Source organism: Scyliorhinus torazame, chromosome 17, assembly GCF_047496885.1.
Source record: "Scyliorhinus torazame isolate Kashiwa2021f chromosome 17, sScyTor2.1, whole genome shotgun sequence".
Taxonomy (NCBI): Eukaryota; Metazoa; Chordata; class Chondrichthyes; order Carcharhiniformes; family Scyliorhinidae; genus Scyliorhinus; species Scyliorhinus torazame.
The window spans coordinates 55,946,801-55,965,830 of NC_092723.1; the positions used below are offsets into that span (position 1 = coordinate 55,946,801).

General features: G+C 44.1%; 1 protein-coding gene across 7 annotated transcripts in view; it reads right to left on the minus strand.

The window, feature by feature from the left end:
• Positions 1–19,030, minus strand: part of ppfia4 (PTPRF interacting protein alpha 4) — a 791,036-nt gene that overhangs the window by 45,432 nt on the left and 726,574 nt on the right. For all 7 annotated transcript variants that reach the window (XM_072480454.1, XM_072480451.1, XM_072480452.1 and 4 more), the window contains 4 exons: positions 15,341–15,355; positions 14,306–14,399; positions 4,804–4,885; positions 2,983–3,183 (listed from right to left, as the gene is read on the minus strand). In XM_072480454.1, the coding sequence (XP_072336555.1) occupies positions 2,983–3,183; positions 4,804–4,885; positions 14,306–14,399; positions 15,341–15,355 (392 nt within the window). The remainder of the gene's footprint in view (positions 1–2,982; positions 3,184–4,803; positions 4,886–14,305; positions 14,400–15,340; positions 15,356–19,030) is intronic.

A 19,030-nucleotide genomic window follows, 5' to 3' on the forward strand; every position in this document is an offset into this window, starting at 1 on the left:
GGTTAGCACTGTTGCTTCACAGCACCAGGGACCCTGGTTTGATTCCCTGCTTGGGTCACGGTCTGTGTGGTTAACACTATTGCCTCACAGTGGCAAGCACCCGGGCTTGATTCTGCCTTGGGTCACTGTCTGTGCTGAGTCTGCATGTTCTCCCTGTGCCTGCGTGGGTTTCCTCCGGGTGTTCCAGTTTCCTCCCACAAAGTCCCGAAAGAACATAGAACATAGAACGATACAGTGCAGTACAGGCCCTTCGGCCCACGATGTTGCACCGACATGGGAAGTCAAAAAACAAAAGCCATCTAACCTACACTATGCCATTATCATCCATAGGTTTATCCAATAAATGTTTAAATGCCCTCAATGTTGGCGAGTTCACTACTATTGCAGGTAGGGCATTCCACGGCCTCACCACTCTTTGCGTAAAGAACCTACCTCTGACCTCTGTCCTATATCTATTACCCCTCAGTTTAAGGCTATGTCCCCTCGTGCTAGCCATTTCCATCCGCGGGAGAAGGCTCTCACTGTCCACCCTATCTAACCCTCTGATCATTTTGTATGCCTCTATTAAGTCTCCTCTTAACCTTCTTCTCTCTAACGAAAACAACCTCAAGTCCATCAGCCTTTCCTCATAAGATTTTCCCTCCATACCAGGCAACATCCTGGTAAATCTCCTCTGCCCGTTCCAAAGCTTCCACGTCCTTCCTATAATGAGGTGACCAGAACTGCACGCAATACTCCAAATGCGGCCGTACCAGAGTTTTGTACAGCTGCAACATGATCTCATGACTCCGGAACTCAATCCCTCTACCAATAAAGGCCAACACACCATAGGCCTTCTTCACAACCCTATAAACCTGGGTGGCAACTTTCAGGGATCTATGTACATGGACACCGAGATCCCTCTGCTCATCCACACTTCCAAGAACTTTACCATTAGCCAAATATTCTGCATTCCTGTTATTCCTTCCAAAGTGAATCACCTCACGCTTCTCTACATTAAACTCCATTTGCCACCTCTCAGCCCAGCTCTGCAGCTTATCTATGTCCCTCTGTAACCTGCAACATCCTTCCGCACTGTCGACAACACCACCGACTTTAGTGTCGTCTGCAAATTTACTCACCCACCCTTCTGGGTCATTTATAAAAATGACAAACAGCAACGACCCCAGAACAGATCCTCGTGGTACGCCACTTGTAACTGAACTCCATTCTGAACATTTCCCATCAACCACCACCCTCTGTCTTCTTTCAGCTAGCCAATTTGTGATCCACATCTCTAAATCACCCTCAATCCCCAGCCTCCGTATTTTATGCAATAGTCTACCGTGGGGAACCTTATCAAACGCTTTACTGAAATCCATATACACCACATCAACTGCTCTACCCTCGTCTACCTGTTCAGTCACCTTCTCAAAGAACTCAATAAGGTTTGTGAGGCATGACCTACCCTTCACAAAGCCATGCTGACTATCCCTGATCATATTATTCCTATCTAGATGATTATAAATCTTGTCTCTTATAATCCCCTCCAAGACTTTACCCACAACAGACGTGAGGCTCACCGGTCTATAGTTGCCGGGGTTGTCTCTACTCCCCTTCTTGAACAAAGGGACCACATTTGCTATCCTCCAGTCCTCTGGCACTATTCCTGTAGCCAATGATGACATAAAAATCAAAGCCAAAGGCTCAGCAATCTCTTCCCTGGCCTCCCAGAGAATCCTAGGATAAATTCCATCAGGCCCCGGGGACTTATCTATTTTCAGCTTGTCCAGAATTGCCAACACCTCTTCCCTACGTACCTCAATGCCATCTATTCTAATAGCCTGGGTCTCAGCATTCTCCTCCACAACATTCTCTTTTTCCTGAGTGAATACTGACGAAAAATATTCATTTAGTATCTCGCCTATCTCTTCAGACTCCACACACAACTTCCCATCCCTGTCCTTGACTGGCCCTACTCTTACACTAGTCATTCTTTTATTCCTGACATACCTATAGAAAGCTTTTGGGTTTTCCTTGATCCTACCTGCCAAATACTTCTCATGTCCCCTCCTTGCTCGTCTTAGCTCTCTCTTTAGATCCTTCCTTGCTACCTTGTAACTATCAAGCGCCCCAACTGAAACTTCACACCTCATCTTCACATAGGCCTCCTTCTTCCTCTTAACAAGAGATTCCACTTCTTTGGTAAACCACGGTTCCCTCGCTCGACGCCTTCCTCCCTGCCTGACCGGTACGTACTTATCAAGAACGCGCAGTAGCTGTTCCTTGATATGCTTGTTAGGTGAATTGGAGATTCTGAATTATCCCACAGTGTACCCGAACAGGCGCCGGAGTGTGGCGATGAGGGGATTTTCACAGTACTTCATTGGAGTGTTCATGTAAGCCTACTTGTGAAACTAACAAAGATTATTATTATTTACAAATTCTACATGATAAAATTCTTAAATCTACCCCGAACAATGGAAGTGCGTGATTTTATATGTTTGCCTTACATTTACCTTCACTTTACTAACAAGTCTGATCAATCAACTTCTCCTTGTCTCAACATCGCTTTCTCAGTACAAGCTTTCCTATTCAGCCCTACCATGTATACATCGAAAATAAAGGGGTGCAGGTCATCATAACTCTCTCCCACTTCAAACCAGTCATGTATGGGGCAAGTAACAATTCCAATAATGACTGGCATCTCCAGATTTTTAATTATGGCATTTGGAGAGCTGTGGAGTCATCTTTGTTGTTCAAGTTGGCACGCAATTGCATGCCAACAATTGTATTCGCCAACCTCTAATCAGCAATTGGAAAACGTAATCTGATTAAAGCATCCAGCTGTTGTTCTTCCTCCTTCTGCTAGCACAGAATATTTTCAATAAGAATCCACCTTGCCCATTCATATATGGAGATTTTTTAATTCACCCTGGTTTGCAATCTTTTCAAGCTTTTGAATTAATATTTCCAAAACACAAATTAATGCCATTCCCCTACCGTTCTGGATGTCGGAGGTGCTGATGGACTTGTTAATGACACCATCTCCTGTATTGCCAGTCTGAGCTTCAATCGATGAAGTGGGTTACTGATTCCAATCTCCCTCTGTATCTCTGTGTCAGACAAGGCAGACATGATGGCGCCACTCTTCACGTTGGCTCGACAGGCAGCGACGTACCAGGCGGGCATTCCCACCCACAGCTGTTTCATGTTACAGAAAAGATGGAAAATTAACATTACTTCCTACTATATATGCTGGACAGTTTTCCTCCTGCTCTATTTTGTTGCTGCCCGACTGTAGTGAAAACTTAAATTACAATTATTGTTTGGGTAAGAGGAGTGATTACCCTTTGCTGGCCTTGGTACAGGTCTTTTGAATTAATGACTGCAATAAATATACATAACCTGAAGTTGGACAGCCAGGACAACACATGCCACAGGGTTTTCTGTCCAGGCAATTTTGTTCAGCATGGGGCTACAGTCTGACATTCCCCTTTGCTGTACCTAAGGTCCAGACAGCATCTAGCCCACAGAGAGTAGAAAAAATGAAGGAACAGTCTTCTCAGATAGGAAGTTCACCATTTCCAGCCTGCTTTATATTAGACAGGGGCACTGATCCATAAAATGTATTTCCCAAAGAAAGCATTTTTGATTTCTTGTAAACACTCACCTGAACAATGTCGAAACACACAAGCTCATGGCTTGGGTGTTACATTATCTATCCAAAAATCACATCCAGGTTCCCTGTCTATTCTATGTCTGAAAATTAACCAAAGGCTCAGCAAATGCTTTTAACTGTAGACTTCATCTCTACAATAACATGTAGCAAGCTTTTTGAGCCTGAGAAAGCCATGTTAAAAAAAATGGGGTACTTGCTGTGGTGGACAAACAAAAGGGAATTCGAAAATGACAACATTGTGTATTTGCAAGGCATCTTTGAGATAGAAAAACATTGCTTTGCAAATTTTGCATGTGCATCCCGAGGAAGAGAGATCAGATCAGATGGGGATGGGGGTAAATTAGAAGGAGGGTTTTTAAAGGAATACAAGAAGATGGAGACTTGGTGGCATTTAGATTGGAGGAATTCCAGAGTTTGGGACTGAGTTGGGGAAAGGCACTGCCAATGCAGGGACACAATAAAGCTGAAATCATGGTATTTACGAACATGGTTTAATTTGAGGCATTGTAGGTCAAAGAGATTAGAGGCAATAGGTGAGCAGGACCTTGTGCAGGATGCAGTGCAGAGTTTAATACAAGCTGCAATTTATGGGGAGGGAAAGATGGAAGACCTAAATGGCATCTATGCAATTGAGCCCAGAAGTGATAACGTTGTACATGATGATTTCAGGAGTGGGTGAGCTGAGATGAAGGAGATGGGTGATGTTAAAGAGGTAACTTTTAAAGATGAAAAGGACACAGGATCAAGGAGGATGTGGAGCTTGCAATCAGTACGACTCAGTCTGAGACAGTCACTGGAGATGGGAATGGAGTCACTGGCAAGGGAGTGGGGTTTGTGGTGGGGACTAAAGGTGATGGCTTTGAATATCAGATTGAACAATTTTTATTTGGTCTCATGGCTTCTTGAATTAAAAGTATTTTTCAGGTCATTGGTCACATTCTTAACTGGAAAGTGAAATCCAAGAAAGAAAATGGAATTTCTAATTATCTAAAAATCTATCTAACAAATTGCGCTACAGTTTAGAGCGAATATGAGTCGAGGTTGAGAGTTGGGTAATAAATATGAAGCAACAATATATCTGCATTCCCAATTTTAATGGTCGGACTGTCATAATACCATGCTGGACAATTCTAGGAATTTACCTCTAGCCACGATACTACTGTTGGTCCATCCCATTGCGCAAATGGCATTCCTTTCCTCCGAGCATCCTCCAGCAGCTCATGCCTGGAAAACAATTATATTGAACGTGGGTTTATCACGGTCCTTCTTCAATACCTCACAAAATGCTAATTTGCAGGGTTTAATAAATATGGAAATCTCTGAAGCAGCGTCAAAGGTAACAACCTGGATCTTGCTGTGACAGTAATGGCGAGTCTGTTGGCTCTCCCCATTATTATGGAGCAAATACAAAATAAACTTCTGGTGTACATACATTTGTGGTTAAACACAGAATTCTGGAAGTTGCTGTCAGGATTCTCTGATCTTCCGCTGGGCTTTTGTTATACTTCTCGCTCAAGAATGCGACTCAGCATTGAAATGACTGCACTGGTCTGGATAAATACCCAATAATGCCATAATAACGGCTGCACGTTTTAAGCTAAATCATCCAGGGGTTATTGATAATGTAATATGTGATAATTAGTGAACGGCCTCTCTCGTCTTGAAAAACAGAATTGTTTAAGTGCAGAGTCTCATCCCTTCTGAAAAGAAATTGTCTTGGAGATTTTTTTAAAATGCACTTTAAAAAAAACTGTTTGTGTCTCATATCTCCCTCCCTTAATCCAATTTGTATTTCCCAATATTTATTTCATTTATTTATGTCTTTTAAATCTAATTCATATGTCTTGCTTTATGCTTCCTAGTTTGGACTCCGCGTGCCTCAGTGAAGATCTGTCAATGTGATCGATTGAAGAGCCACACACTGTCACTTGCACTGCTCATAGATCTCCTGAAGAGGGTGCCATGAGGTAAAAGAAGTCCTATAGCAAGAGGCCTTCGCTCAAAAGTTGATCAACCTTTTCTGGTCAGCTGTCAGTGATGCGATTGTTTAATGCCTTTCTACATTGCTCACTGCAAAATTTGAGCCGCGAAAAGCTAACATCTTGAAAGGGAGGAATTTTATTTTTTTGCGCTATCCTTTCAAAAACCAGGAAGCCCAAAGTCCTTGCTCATAACAAGTTGTCTCTCCATCTTGTGTCTCAGGTCACTAAACCTGTCCCTTTACCTAGCCCTATTGCAAAGCATTTCCTTTAACACTGGGCCAGTCTGTGGGTTGGTTGGGGCATCGCAACAGTTTGCTCTGGCACAAGCAAAAAAGGGTGGAATGAGCATGGTATTCCCATTTATAAATAATGGGCCACAACTCGAGAACTAAACTGACAACCAGCGACTTAATCTCAATATTCTCTTCGTGTTCATGATTTAACCATCAACTCCAAATAAGGACCCGTGGCGTTAAAATGTGAAATGTTATTTTTTATTGAAACTACAAGGAAAACCAAAGACCAGATGTTGATTCAGTGCAGTATTTTTTTTTTTTTAGGTACACATCAGTCATATAAACAAACATATAATCTTAAATTATATTCTTTCTTTTCTGTATTACAAACAGGAATCTTAAGTTACGTTACAAATTTAAGAATTGGGGGGGGAAAAAAAAGGAACATTTAGGAAAATTCCACTGCAGTGGAGACTGGAGATTAAACTCAATTCTCAAACTCAAGTAAAAGTACAGGATTTTACTTGAATCCATCATCACTGGTGTGCACGATAACAAGTTTAAAAATTCAATTGCGTCACAAAGTGTCAGAGGCAGTGCTTCCTGCACAAGTTATATTTTGTATGTAAATGGAATTCAAACACTGTGCAGTCAAGTTTTGGCAGCCTACTGGTTCAAACTGTCTCAACACTGCAGGTGTAGGATTTAAAATTTGAGGAGGTTTCAGCAGTGTGATTCTGCAAGCCTTATATAGGCCACACAAGTCACAGGTTCCTCTAATTAATGTCTTGATGATGTTCTCTTTCATGAAAAGACATTTTAGGTTCAAAAGGAAGTACATTTTAGCACAAAACATCAATACTGTAATCCAAACACTTCCTCAAGTCGAAAGTCAAGCAAGTGTTAAGAGGGTACCCTGCGCAGCACTGAGGATAGGCTGTAATTCTGTTTTCAAAAACCAAACCACGGGACTAATATAAGATTAACATGGATTAGAATACATGGAATGGCCAGTGCTGCGAGATGAAAATAGCTTTGGAAAGCTGATAACGCTAAAGGCCAAGTCAACAGACCTTCCTTACTTAGAGCCGATTCAGACTGGAATTGGGATACCCTTTCAAGGCGAAGGCTTCCACTTGACATGTCAGGCCTTTGTTTCTCTTATCAAATATTGATTGGCCTTCTGCACTTTTATTAAGTTTGAACATTGGTGACTTCCAGGAATGAAGGCTGGAATAATTTTACTCTGTGAATGTATTCTGGTCTTACACATATTCATATAGCATTTTATCCAGGGCAGGGGGGAAAGACGTTGAGGACAGCATTGAGGAACTTCAAAGTCAATTTGGACGCCTAACCCATTAAGATTAAATAAGTGTAACAAACAGGCTTTGGCCCAGCATGTAGCATAGTAGATATGGATGCTGCATCAGTACAATCAAATAAATAACATGGCACACTAACAAGACATGTCCTAAATTGGCACTGCACAGTCACTGGTTCAGGCTGGAGGACTTCAACTGTCAACAGATCCCCAAACCCAAACAAATCTCAGATTATCAATTGTAACCCATGGGCTGACTCATTCATATTCCTTTCTCATGGCCCTTTCTCAGGGTACACATTAATATACGGTTATAGTTTCTACAAGCCTCATTCCCAGGGACCTAATGAAATAGTTCATTTTGTCAAGAGATATTTAGCATTTCGGATATTAGAACAACAGCAACAACTGCAGTTAACTGCAAAATCCCAATTCGTATTAGGTCAGGGGCTGGTTTAGCACAGGACTAAATCGCTGGCTTTGAAAGCAGACCAAGGCAGGCCAGCAGCACGGTTCAATTCCCGTACCAGCCTCCCCGAACAGGCGCCGGAATGTGGCAACTAGGGGCTTTTCGCAGTAACTTCATTTGAAGCCTACTCGTGACAATAAGCTATTTTCATTCATTTCATTCCCTGTGGAAAGATATTGAGTGGAGGGTAAGCACTTCAAAACAGAGGAAGCAGGCTTGAAAGAAAGTTGCTCTGATCCATGTTCTCTGGCAGGGAATAATACCGGCAAGGAAAGATGCAGAGTAGCCTGCAGAGAGGATGAAGAAACTCACTGCATTTAGTCAGCCGTAAACAAAGCGAAGAGTGAAGAACTTGCACTCATTCGACGAGATTCACCCAATGAGACCCGGGTTTTGATTTCCAGCGCACAGTGCAATCCGTCAGAAAGATTGTCGGCCAGCTTGTTATTAATAGAATCTCACTTCCATAAAATCAACAATTAGAAGCCAACAGCAAGAGAAAGAAAAACGCACCTTATCTGAATGCACTCTGAACAGAACTTACCCAGAACTGTTGGTAAGTGGATGGAATAAATGAATGAATGAAGGGATAAAGAGAATGAATGAAGGAATGAGGAAAATCAACATATAAACATGCATGCTACTAGCTGGTATTAACAAACAATACTGGTGCAAAAATCAAGAAAGGTTATGGCAGCTAATAATCCAGCAGAGGGCAGCAAAGCGGAGCCACTGATTAGCTGTTGCGGGGAAAATTTGCATCAGTGCATTGTGGTCACTGTATCCAGAAGGTGGTTTGTGGAGGAGCTGTTGTCAAGTGACAGTTAAACCCCAAACACTCCTTAAGTGTTCTCCTCCCTACTTCCTCCTCTAACCAAGAAAAAACAATCACTGTAAGGATCCCAGCCGACTAAAGATCAAGAGGGAGACTCGAGGGCAGGTAGAAGTAGAAAGAAGTTGAACCGTGACGTCACAGCCAGCAGGTAAGTGATTGGCTGGTGGCTGGTAAGTAATTTTTCTTTTCTCTGAGGTGTGTTGATAAGGTAATGTCTTTCTATTTCAATTTTTTTTAACCGTGTGATTGGTAACAATGTTTCTTTTTTGTTCCTTTTTCAGTTATCTATTATTTGATATTATAGTTGGACTAAGTTAAGCTTAGGATTAAAAATGGCAGTAGATCTCAGACCCTTGCTATGCTCCTCTTGCTCAATGTGGGAGCTCAGGGACGTGGCTGATGTCTTTGGCTCCTTCACGTGCGGGAAATGTGTCCAGCTACAGCTCTTGTTAGACCGCATGACGGCTCTGGAGCTGTGGATGGACTTACTTTGGAGCATCCGCAATGCTGAGGAGGTCGTGGATAGCACGTTTAGCGAATTGGTCACACCACAGATTAGGATAGCTAAGGACGAAAGGGAATGGGTGACCAAAAGGCAGAGAAAAAGCAGGAAGGCAGTGCAGGTGTCCCCAGCGGTCATCTCCCTCCAAAACAGGTATACCGTTTTGGATACTGTTGGGGGAGATGGCTCACCAGGGGAAGGCAGCAGTAGCCATGTTCATGGCACCGTAGCTGGCTCTGCTGTACAGAAGGGCGGGAAAAAAAGGGAAGGGCGGGAGTCACAGGGGATTCAATTGTACAGGGAGTAGACAGGCGTTTCTGTGGATGCAAACGAGACTCCGGAATGGTATGTTGCCTCCCAGGTGCACGGGTCAGGGATGTCTCAGATTGGCTGCAGAACATTCTGAAGGGGGAGGGTGAACAGCCAGCTGTCGTGGTGCATATAGGCACCAATGATATAGGTAAAAAACGGGATGAGGTCCTACAAGCAGAATTTAGGGAGTTAGGAGCCAAGCTAAAAAGTCGGACCTCAGGAGGTAGTAATCTCAGGATTGCTACCAGTGCCACGTGGTAGTCAGAGTAGAAATGAAAGAATAGGCAGGATGAATGCGTGGCTTGAGGGATGGCGCAGGAGGGAGGGGTTCAGATTTTTGGGACATTGGAACCAGTTCTGGGGGAGGTGGGACTACTACAAATTGGACGGTCTACACCTAGGCTGGACTGGAAACATTTTGCTAATGCTGTTGGGGAGGGTTTAAACTAATGTGGCAGGGGGATGGGAACCAAATGAGGAGGTTAGTGGACAGTAAGGAGGTAGTAACTAAAGCCTGTAAGAAACTAGATCATGAAGTCAGCATGACTAAGGGGAAGAGTAGGCAGGGAGCAGATGATGAATGCAAAGGGATTGGTGGTCTGAGGTGCATTTATTTTAATGCAAGAAGTGTAGTAGGTAAGGCACATGAACTTAGGGCTTGGATTAGTACCTGGGAGTATGATGTTATTGCTATTACTGAGACTTGGTTGAGGGAAGGGCATGATTGACAACTAAATATCCCAGGATATCGATGCTTGAGGCGGGATAGAGAGGGAGGTAAAAGGGGTGGGGGAGTTGCATTACTGGTCAGAGAGGATATCACAGCTGTGCTGAAGGAGGGCACTATGGGGGACTCCTTCATAGGTAGTCAGGTTCATGGCACCGTGGCTGGCTCGGATGTACAGAAGGGCGGGAAAAAGAGTGGAAGGGCATTAGTCATAGGGGATTCAATTGTAAGGGGAGTAGATAAGCGGTTCTATGGTCGAAAATGAGACACCCAAATGGTGCACGGGTCGGGGATGTCTCAGGTCGGCTGCAAAACATTCTCAAGTTCAGAAATAGGAAGGGTGCGGTAACAATGTTGGGGTTGTACTACAGTCCTACCAACAGCGAGCGTGAGTTGGAGATACAAATATGTAAACAGATTATGGAAAGATGTAGGAGCAACACGGTGGTGGTGATAGGAGATTTTAATTTTCCCAACATTGACTGGGATACACTTAGTGTCAGAGGTCTAGATGGAGCAGAATGTGTAAGGAGCATCCAGGAGGGTTTTCTAGAGCAGTATGTAAATAGTCCAACTCGGGAAGGGGCCATACTGGACCTGGTGTTGGGGAATGAGCCCGGCAAGGTGGTTGAAGTTTCAGTCGGGGATTACTTTTGGAATAGTGATCACAATTCCGTAAGTTTTAGAATACTCATGGACAAAGACGAGAGTGGTCCTAAAGGAAGAGTGCTAAATTGGGGAAAGGCCAACTATACCAAAATTCGGCAGGAGCTGGGGAATGTGGATTGGGAGCAGCTGTTTGAAGGTAAATCCACATTTGATATGTGAGAGGCTTTTAAAGAGAGGTTGATTAGAGTGCAGGACAGACATGTCTCTGTGAAAATGAGGGATAGAAATGGCAAGGATTAGGGAATCATGGATGACAGGTGAAATTGTGAGACTAGCTAAGAGGAAAAAGGAAGCATACATAAGGTCTAGGCGACTGAAGACAGACGAAGCTTTGGAAGAATATGGGGAATATAGGACCAATCTGAAATGAGGAATATCTTTAGCAAACAGGGTTAAGGAAAATCCCAAAGCCTTTTATTCATATATAAGGAGCAAGAGGGTAACTAGAGAAAGGGTTGGCCCACTCAAGGACAAAGGAGGAAAGTTATGCGTGGAGTCAGAGAAAATGGGTGAGATTCTTAACGAGTACTTTGCATCGGTATTCACCGAGGAGAGGGACATGACGGATGTTGAGATCAGGGATAGATGTTTGATTACTCTAGGTCAAGTCGGCATAAGGAGGGAGAATGTGTTGGGTATTCTAAAAGGCATTAAGGTGGACAAGTCCCCAGGTCTGGATGGGATCTATCCCAGGTTACTGAGGGAAGTGAGAGAGGAAATAGCTGGGGCCTTAACAGATATCTTTGCAGCATCCTTGAACACGGGTGAGGTACTGGAGGACTGGAGAATTGCTAATGTTGTCCCCTTATTTAAGAAGGGTAGCAGGGATAATTCAGATAATTATAGACCGGTGAGCCTGACATCAGTGGTAGGGAAGCTGCAAGAGAAGATACTGAGGGATAGGATCTATTCCCATTTGGAAGAAAATGGGTTTATCAGTGATAGGCAACATTGGTTTGTGCAGGGATGGTCATGTCTTACCAACTTAATAGAATTCTTTGAGGAAGTGACAAAGTTGATTGATGAGAGAAGGGCTGTAGATGTCATATACATGGACTTCAGTAAGGCATTTGATAAGGTTCCCCATGGTAGGCTAATGGAGAAAGTGAAGTCTCATGGGGTCCAGGGTGTACTAGCTAGATGGATAAAGAACTGGCTGGGCAACAGGAGACTGAGAGTAGTAGTGGAAGGGAGTTTCTCAAAATGGAGAACTGTGACCAGTGATGTTCCAGAGGGATCCGTGTTGGGACCACTGTTGTTTGTGATATACATAAATGATCTGGAGGAAGGTGGTCTGATTAGCAAGTTTGCAGATGACACTAAGATTGGTGGAGTAGCAGATAGTGAAGGGGACTGTCAGAGAATGCAGCAGAATATAGATAGATTGGAGAGTTGGGCGTAGAAATGGCAGACGGAGTTCAATCCGGGCAAATGCGAGGTGATGCATTTTGGAAGATCCAATTCAAGAGCGAACTATACTGTAAATGAAAAAGACCGGGGGAAAATTGATGTAGAGAGAGATCTGGGTGTTCAGGTCCATTGTACCCTGAAGGTGGCTACACAGGTCGATAGAATGGTCAAGAAGGCATACGGCATGCTTTCCTTCATCGGAAGGGGTATTGAGTACAAGAGTTGGTAGGTCATGTTACAGTTGTATAAGACTTTGGTTCGGCCACATTTGGAATACTGTGTACAGTTCTGGTCGCCACATTACCAAAAGGATGCGGATGCTTTGGAGAAGGTGCAGTGGAGGTTCACCAGGATGTTGCCTGGTATGGAGGGTGCTAGCTATGAAGAGAGGTTGAGTAAATTAGGATTATTTTCATTAGAAAGACGGAGGTTGAGGGGGGACCTTATAGAGGTCTACAAAATCATGAGAGGTATAGACAGGGTGGATAGCAAGAGGCTTTTCCCCCAGAGTGGGGGACTCAATTACTCGGGGTCATGAGTTCAAGGTGAGAGGAGAAAAGTTTAAGGGAGATATGCGTGGAAAGTTCTTTACGCAGAGGGTGGTGGGTGCCTGGAACGCATTGCCGGCGGAGGTGGTAGAGGTGGGCACGATAGAGTCATTTAAGATGTATCTAGACAGATACATGAATGGGCAGGAAGCAGAGGGATACAGATCCTTAGAAAATAGGCGACAGTTTTAGATAGAGGATCTGGATCAGAGCAGGCTTGGAGGGCCGAAGGGCCTGTTCCTGTGCTGTAATTTTTCTTTGTTCTTTGTTCTTTCTTTGAGCCTTATGGTTGGAATGGAGCTAAAGATTAAAACATCAGAATTTATCTGATTCTGTTCAATGCTTTTAAGCAAAGTTCAATGGACTACATTTTTCTCTGTCACACACATTGATCACAGGTACTCCAAGAAGCTGCCTCAATGATCAAAAATAAACCATACACCAGGCCACACAGGCAGAATTAAGGAAATTACTGTTTGGGCTTAACTGCTCAATGGTAGTTGTTCGCCTGATAATAATAATCTTTATTAGTGTTACAAGGAGGCTGCCATGAACACTGCAATGAAGTTACTGTGAAAAACCCCAAGTTAACACACTACGACGCCTGTTCGGGTACACTGAGGGAGATTTCAGAATATCCAATTCACCTAACAAGCACGTCTTCTGGGACTTGTGGGAGGAAACCGGACCAGCCAGAGGAAACCTACGCAGACATGTGGAGAACGTGCAGACTCCGCACAGACAGTGACCCAAGCCGGGAATCGAACCCGAGTCTCTGGTCCCTGGCGCTGTGAAGCAAGTGCTAACCACTGTGTTACTGTGCCTCCCTGCAAGTTTGAGCCAATAACAAATCATATTTGTATTAGAAATTCTAACACGTAGCTTACGTTTCTGCCGAGGTTATTTGCTATTTATATTCTATTTTGAAAATGGAACACGAGAAGCTATAAAAACGTCAAGAACCTTAATTTGCTGACTCATTCAAGATCCCTAAATTAAACACTTAATAAAAAATTACTGAAAATGGGAGTTGCAAGATCCTTCACTATAATGTATACAGTGGAAGACATGTTACAATCAGGATTCCATTAGTGATGGGCCCCTTAGTCTTGGTTGGTTTGTCGCAGTCCATGCCTAGGTTACACTGACAAGAAAGAGAAGAGTAAAGAATCAGAGGATATGACATGAGGCGGCATGAAGATGGCAATACTGCGGGAATTATGTTGTGAAGAACAGGCAGACCCATGTCAACAGGCTATAAAGAGGCATAGGCAGAGTGGTACCATGCAGCACAGAGGACAAAAAGGCATTAGGACCCATCACTAGGATACAAAGGGGCATCAATAGATCCCAAATACCAGACTACGAAGGGGTTCTGATAAAATGGTGGCACCAGGTAACAGAAGCACCGAGAACTCTTGCGTCATAGTACAGACTGGCAACCGTAGAGCCTGGCAGCTGACTATCTACTGCAGGATAGTCAGTTGTATATGATGCAGATGGGTAAAGGAAGAGGGTATATGTTTGAGTGCAGGTTTCCCTCTAGGCTCATTGAAAATAAATAATCAAATCTTGAAAACAATCAGATGACTAGGATTCTCACACTTCTTTAAAATTATTTAAAACTTACTTTTTCTTTAGCCTTCGGTCCCTCTCCGCTTGTGTTCCAAGTTTGCCAAGAGTAAGATTGTCTTGGATGCCCATTTCTGCGTCCAACATGCCACCTAGTTAACAATAAAGGGACACTGAAGAAACCATTAATCTTGTTCTCACTTTAATCCAAGTTCCAATAATTAAAAAATGAAAGCCTGAGTCAGACATCAACTGACAGAATAAAACACAAAATGGACATATGGTAATAGAATTATAGAATCCCTACAGTGCAGGAGGCTATTCGGCCCATTGAGTCTGCACCGGCCCTAGGAAAGAGCACCCTACTTAAGCCTATTGATGTTACAAAAGTAACCAGACTGCAGTGGTAGATGATGTTGATGCCCATATACCTTGCCAATAGGATAGGGATTTACGCTCGCAACTCTTGCGGTAGCACATTCCCTCCCTCAGGCATACTGTCAGTGCACTGTGCTGAATGAAGGTCAGAAATCAAGATCGAATTTTCAGGGCAACTAGCCCATGCCATTCTTACATATCTCCGAGAAGGCTCTTAAGTGTCAGTGGAAGAGGTTTGCCAGCAGGCAGGCTGCCTTTCTTCAAAAATTTATGTTATACAGTGTGATAGACAGTGTGTGCGCGGGGAGAGACCTAAAAAAGGGAGACTAAATCTTCTATGATCCAAAAAGAAAGTAACCAAAAGAAAACAACTCTCGTCAGGTTAACTGGAAAACACCTGACCAGAGAATTTTCCCAACAAGTAAGACTGGCCTCTTGTGGGTGTCGTTACTTTGGAGTACTCAGGAAATACACATCCTCCTTACGATTGTCAAAACAAGCGTTTAACAGTAGCAGCAAATGGTAAGTTACATTCTTGTGCTATCCTATTACATCACCTTCAATCATTACCAAAATAAGTTCAGATACATCATTTAACAAATTAAAACCCCTTCTCTCCCATCAAGCTCATGCACAGGCTGTCTCATTTAAATTGTTAAGAAGAACAGAAAATATTGAAAGCACAGAGAAGGCCGTTTATATTGTTCTTACTTACCAAAGTATCCATATCCTATGAAGAAAGAAGAAAAAAAACAGTCTGTAGTTTTAGTCATTTGCAATATATACAGCTTAATTCTTAACCATTCTTTTAAATGTGATACAATTTTACTCATGCAAACAAATATAATGCATGGTGTACTCGAGGTCCAACATGATGACTGGAGAAACCTACAGGTCATGGTACCATTGGCAAAATCATTTTCCTCATCACAATATTGCCTACGATTCCCTTTCCATGCTCTTTCTATTAATATGCATTATTAATTAGTACCATCCCCAAGTATAAATCACGACAGTGAGGAATACAGGTCTATTCAACTGTGAAAGACAAGACAGTTTGATGCAATTGTATCCTTTCATATCCACATCTGTATATTTTCCAATGGAGAACACCCAACAGTTATCAGGAATGGAAAGCCTGGTAACATTTTCCGATTTCTAACATAGCAAAACAATACAATAACCAATTCTAACTCCCTACCATCATCTGAGCTGAAATCAGTTAATTCAGCACACAAAAAAATTAACCGGAAATCTTCCCTGCCTGTGCCACTTAGAATCACAATCTAAGATGGGTAGCACACCAGCTTATCAAAGAAAGACAGAAGGGGCAGGATTGGAAAATGATCAGAATAAAATCCCATTGCAGATATCAGTTGAATATTTCAAAACTGAGATTGACAGATTTTTGTCAAATAAGGCGTTAAAGGGATATGGATCTCGGTGGGAGTGTAAGCTGTGAGGAGCACACAAAGAGGTTGCAACGAGATATGAATTTGAATTGAATTTTATTTGTTACATGTATAGAGGTACAGTGAAAAGTGCTGTTCTGCGTACAGTCCAAGAAAATTGTTCCACACATGAAAAAGCATAGGACATACATAAATATACAATGTAAATACATAGACACAGGCATCGGGTGAAACAAAGGGAGTGTAGTACTATTCAGTGGAGAAGTGTGAAGAGATCAATTCAGTCCATAAGAGGGTCATTCAGGAGTCTGGTAACAGCGGGGAAGAAGCTGTTCTTGAACCTGTTAGTGCGTGTTCTCAGACTTTTGTGCCTCCTGTCCGATGAAAGAGGTTGGAAGAGAGGATAACCCGGCTTGGAGGTGTCTTTGATCATGTTTCCCACTTTCTCAAGGCAGCGGGAGATGTAGACTCAGTCAATGGAGGGGACGCAGTTTCGCTTGATGGACTCGTTCCGGGTTACGGACATGTTAAGTGAGTGGGCAACAAAGTGGTGGATATAATGCGAGGAAATGTGAGCCTATTCGATTTGGTAGGAAGAATATAATTTTTCAAGTCACATAAAATTTCTAAATGTTGATGTTCAGAGAGACGAGGATACACTTGCACAAGAAACACTTTTTTTTTAAATGAACATTTTATTGAGGTATTTTTGGTATTGTAACAACAACAAAATAAACAATGTACATGAAACTATAAACATAGCGCAAAAACCGTCTCCCTTCCTCACAGGTCCCACCTTTGTTAACCCCCTACTCTGAGCTAAACTACCCCCTCCCCCTTCTGCTGATGATTAATTTTCCACGAAGAAGTCGACGAACGGTTGCCACCTCCGGGCGAACCCTTACAGTGACCCTCTCAAGGCAAACTTAATTTTCTCCAAACAGAGAAAGCTAGCCATGCCCGATAGCCAGGTCTCCGACTTCGGGGGCTTTGAGTCCCTCCAAGCTAATAGTATCCGTCTCCGGGCTACCAGGGAAGCAAAGGCCAGAACGTCTGCCTCTTTCTCCTCCTGGATTCCCGGGTTTTCCGACATCCCGAAAATCGCCACCTCTGGACTCAGTGCCACCCTTGTTTTTACACCGTGGACATGACATCTGCAAACCCCTGCCAAAATCTCCTAAGCTTCGGACATGACCAGAACATGTGGACATGGTTCGCTGGTCCTCCCGCCCATTTTGCACACCTGTCTTCCACCCCAAAAAATCTGCTCATCCGGGCCACTGTCATGTGAGCCCAATGAACGACCTTGAATTGTATCAGGCTGAGCCTGGCGCATGTTGCGGACGCGTTGACTCTCCTCACCGTGCCCGCCCATAGACCATCCTCTATCTCTCCTCCCAGCTCCTCTTCCTACTTGCGCTTCAGCTCCTCAGACTGCATCTCCTACGTTTCTTGTAAATGTCAGAGATGCTCCCTTCTCCTACCCACCCTCTGGAAACTACCCTGTCCTGAATCCCCCTTAGCGGTAGGAGCGGGAAGTTGACATCTGTTTACGTAGGAAGTCCCGCACCTGCAGATACCTGAATTTGTTTCCCCTCGCCAACCCAAACCTCTCCTCCAGCGCCCTCATACTCGGCAAGCTCCCCTCTATAAACATCTCCCCTATCCTCTCAATCCCTGCTCTCCGCCATATCCGGAATCCCCCATTCATACTTCCCGGGGCAAACCGGTGATTATTGCAGATTGGGGACCAGACCGATGCTCCCTGTGCTCCCACATGTCTCCTCCATTGCCCCCAGACCCTCAGGGCCGCCACCACCACGGGGCTGGTGGAGTACCGTGCCGACGGGAACGGCAGAGGCACAGTTACCAACGCTCCCAGACTGGTGTCCTTGCATGAAGTCGCCTCCATACACTCCCATTCCGACCCCTCCCCACTTCCTGATCATGGCTATATTTGCCACCCAGTAATAGTTACTAAAATTTGGCAGCGCCAGCCCGCCCTCTCCCCGGCTCCGCTCAAGCATTACCTACCTTACTCGCGGGGTCTTGCCCGCCCAAAAGAAGCTAGTGATCACTTTGTTGACCTGTTTAAAAAAGGACCACGAAATAAAGATGGGGAGACACTGGAATACAAACAGGAATCTCGGGAGGACCGCCATCTTCACCGTCTGCACCCTCCCAGCCAGTGACAACGGAAGCGTGTCCCACCTCGGAAAATCGTCCTTCATTTGGTCTACTAGCTGGGCCAGATTTAATTTATGCAGCCGGTCCCATTCCCGCGCCACTTGAATGCCTAGGTACCTAAAGCTTCCCCCTACTCATCTAAACGGCAGCTCCCCCAATCGCCTCTCCTGTCCCCTCGCCTGGACAGCAAACATCTCACTTTTCCCCATATTTAGCTTATTCCCCGAAAACCGGCCAAATTCCCCGAGAATCCTCATGATTTCTTCCATCCCTCTATTGGGTCCAATACATACAGAAGCAGGTCGTCTGTATAGAGAGAGACTCTGTGCGCCCCCCGCCCCCCCCCCTTGCCAACGGCTCTATAGCTAGCGCGAACAACGGTGGGGAGAGGGGGCATCCCCTGTCTCGTCACTCAGTGCAGTCTAAAATAGTCCAATGTTGTCCTCTTCATCCATACGCTTGCCACAGGAGCCTGATGCAGCAACCTTACCCAGTCAATAAAGCCCCGCCCAAATCCGAACCGTCCCAGTACCTCCCACAGATAGTCCCATTCTACCGGATCAAAAGCCTTTTCTGCATCCATTGCGATCTCCACCTCCACCTCCCTACCTTCCGGGGGCATCATAATCACGTTTAACAACCTTCTTACATTCGTCACCAACTGCCTACCCTTAACAAACCCCGTCTGGTCCTCCCCAATAACATCCGGAACACAATCCTCAATCCTGGAGACCAATATTTGGCTAGCAATTTGGCATCCACATTCAACAGGGATATCAGCCTGTACATAGAATATAACAGCGCAG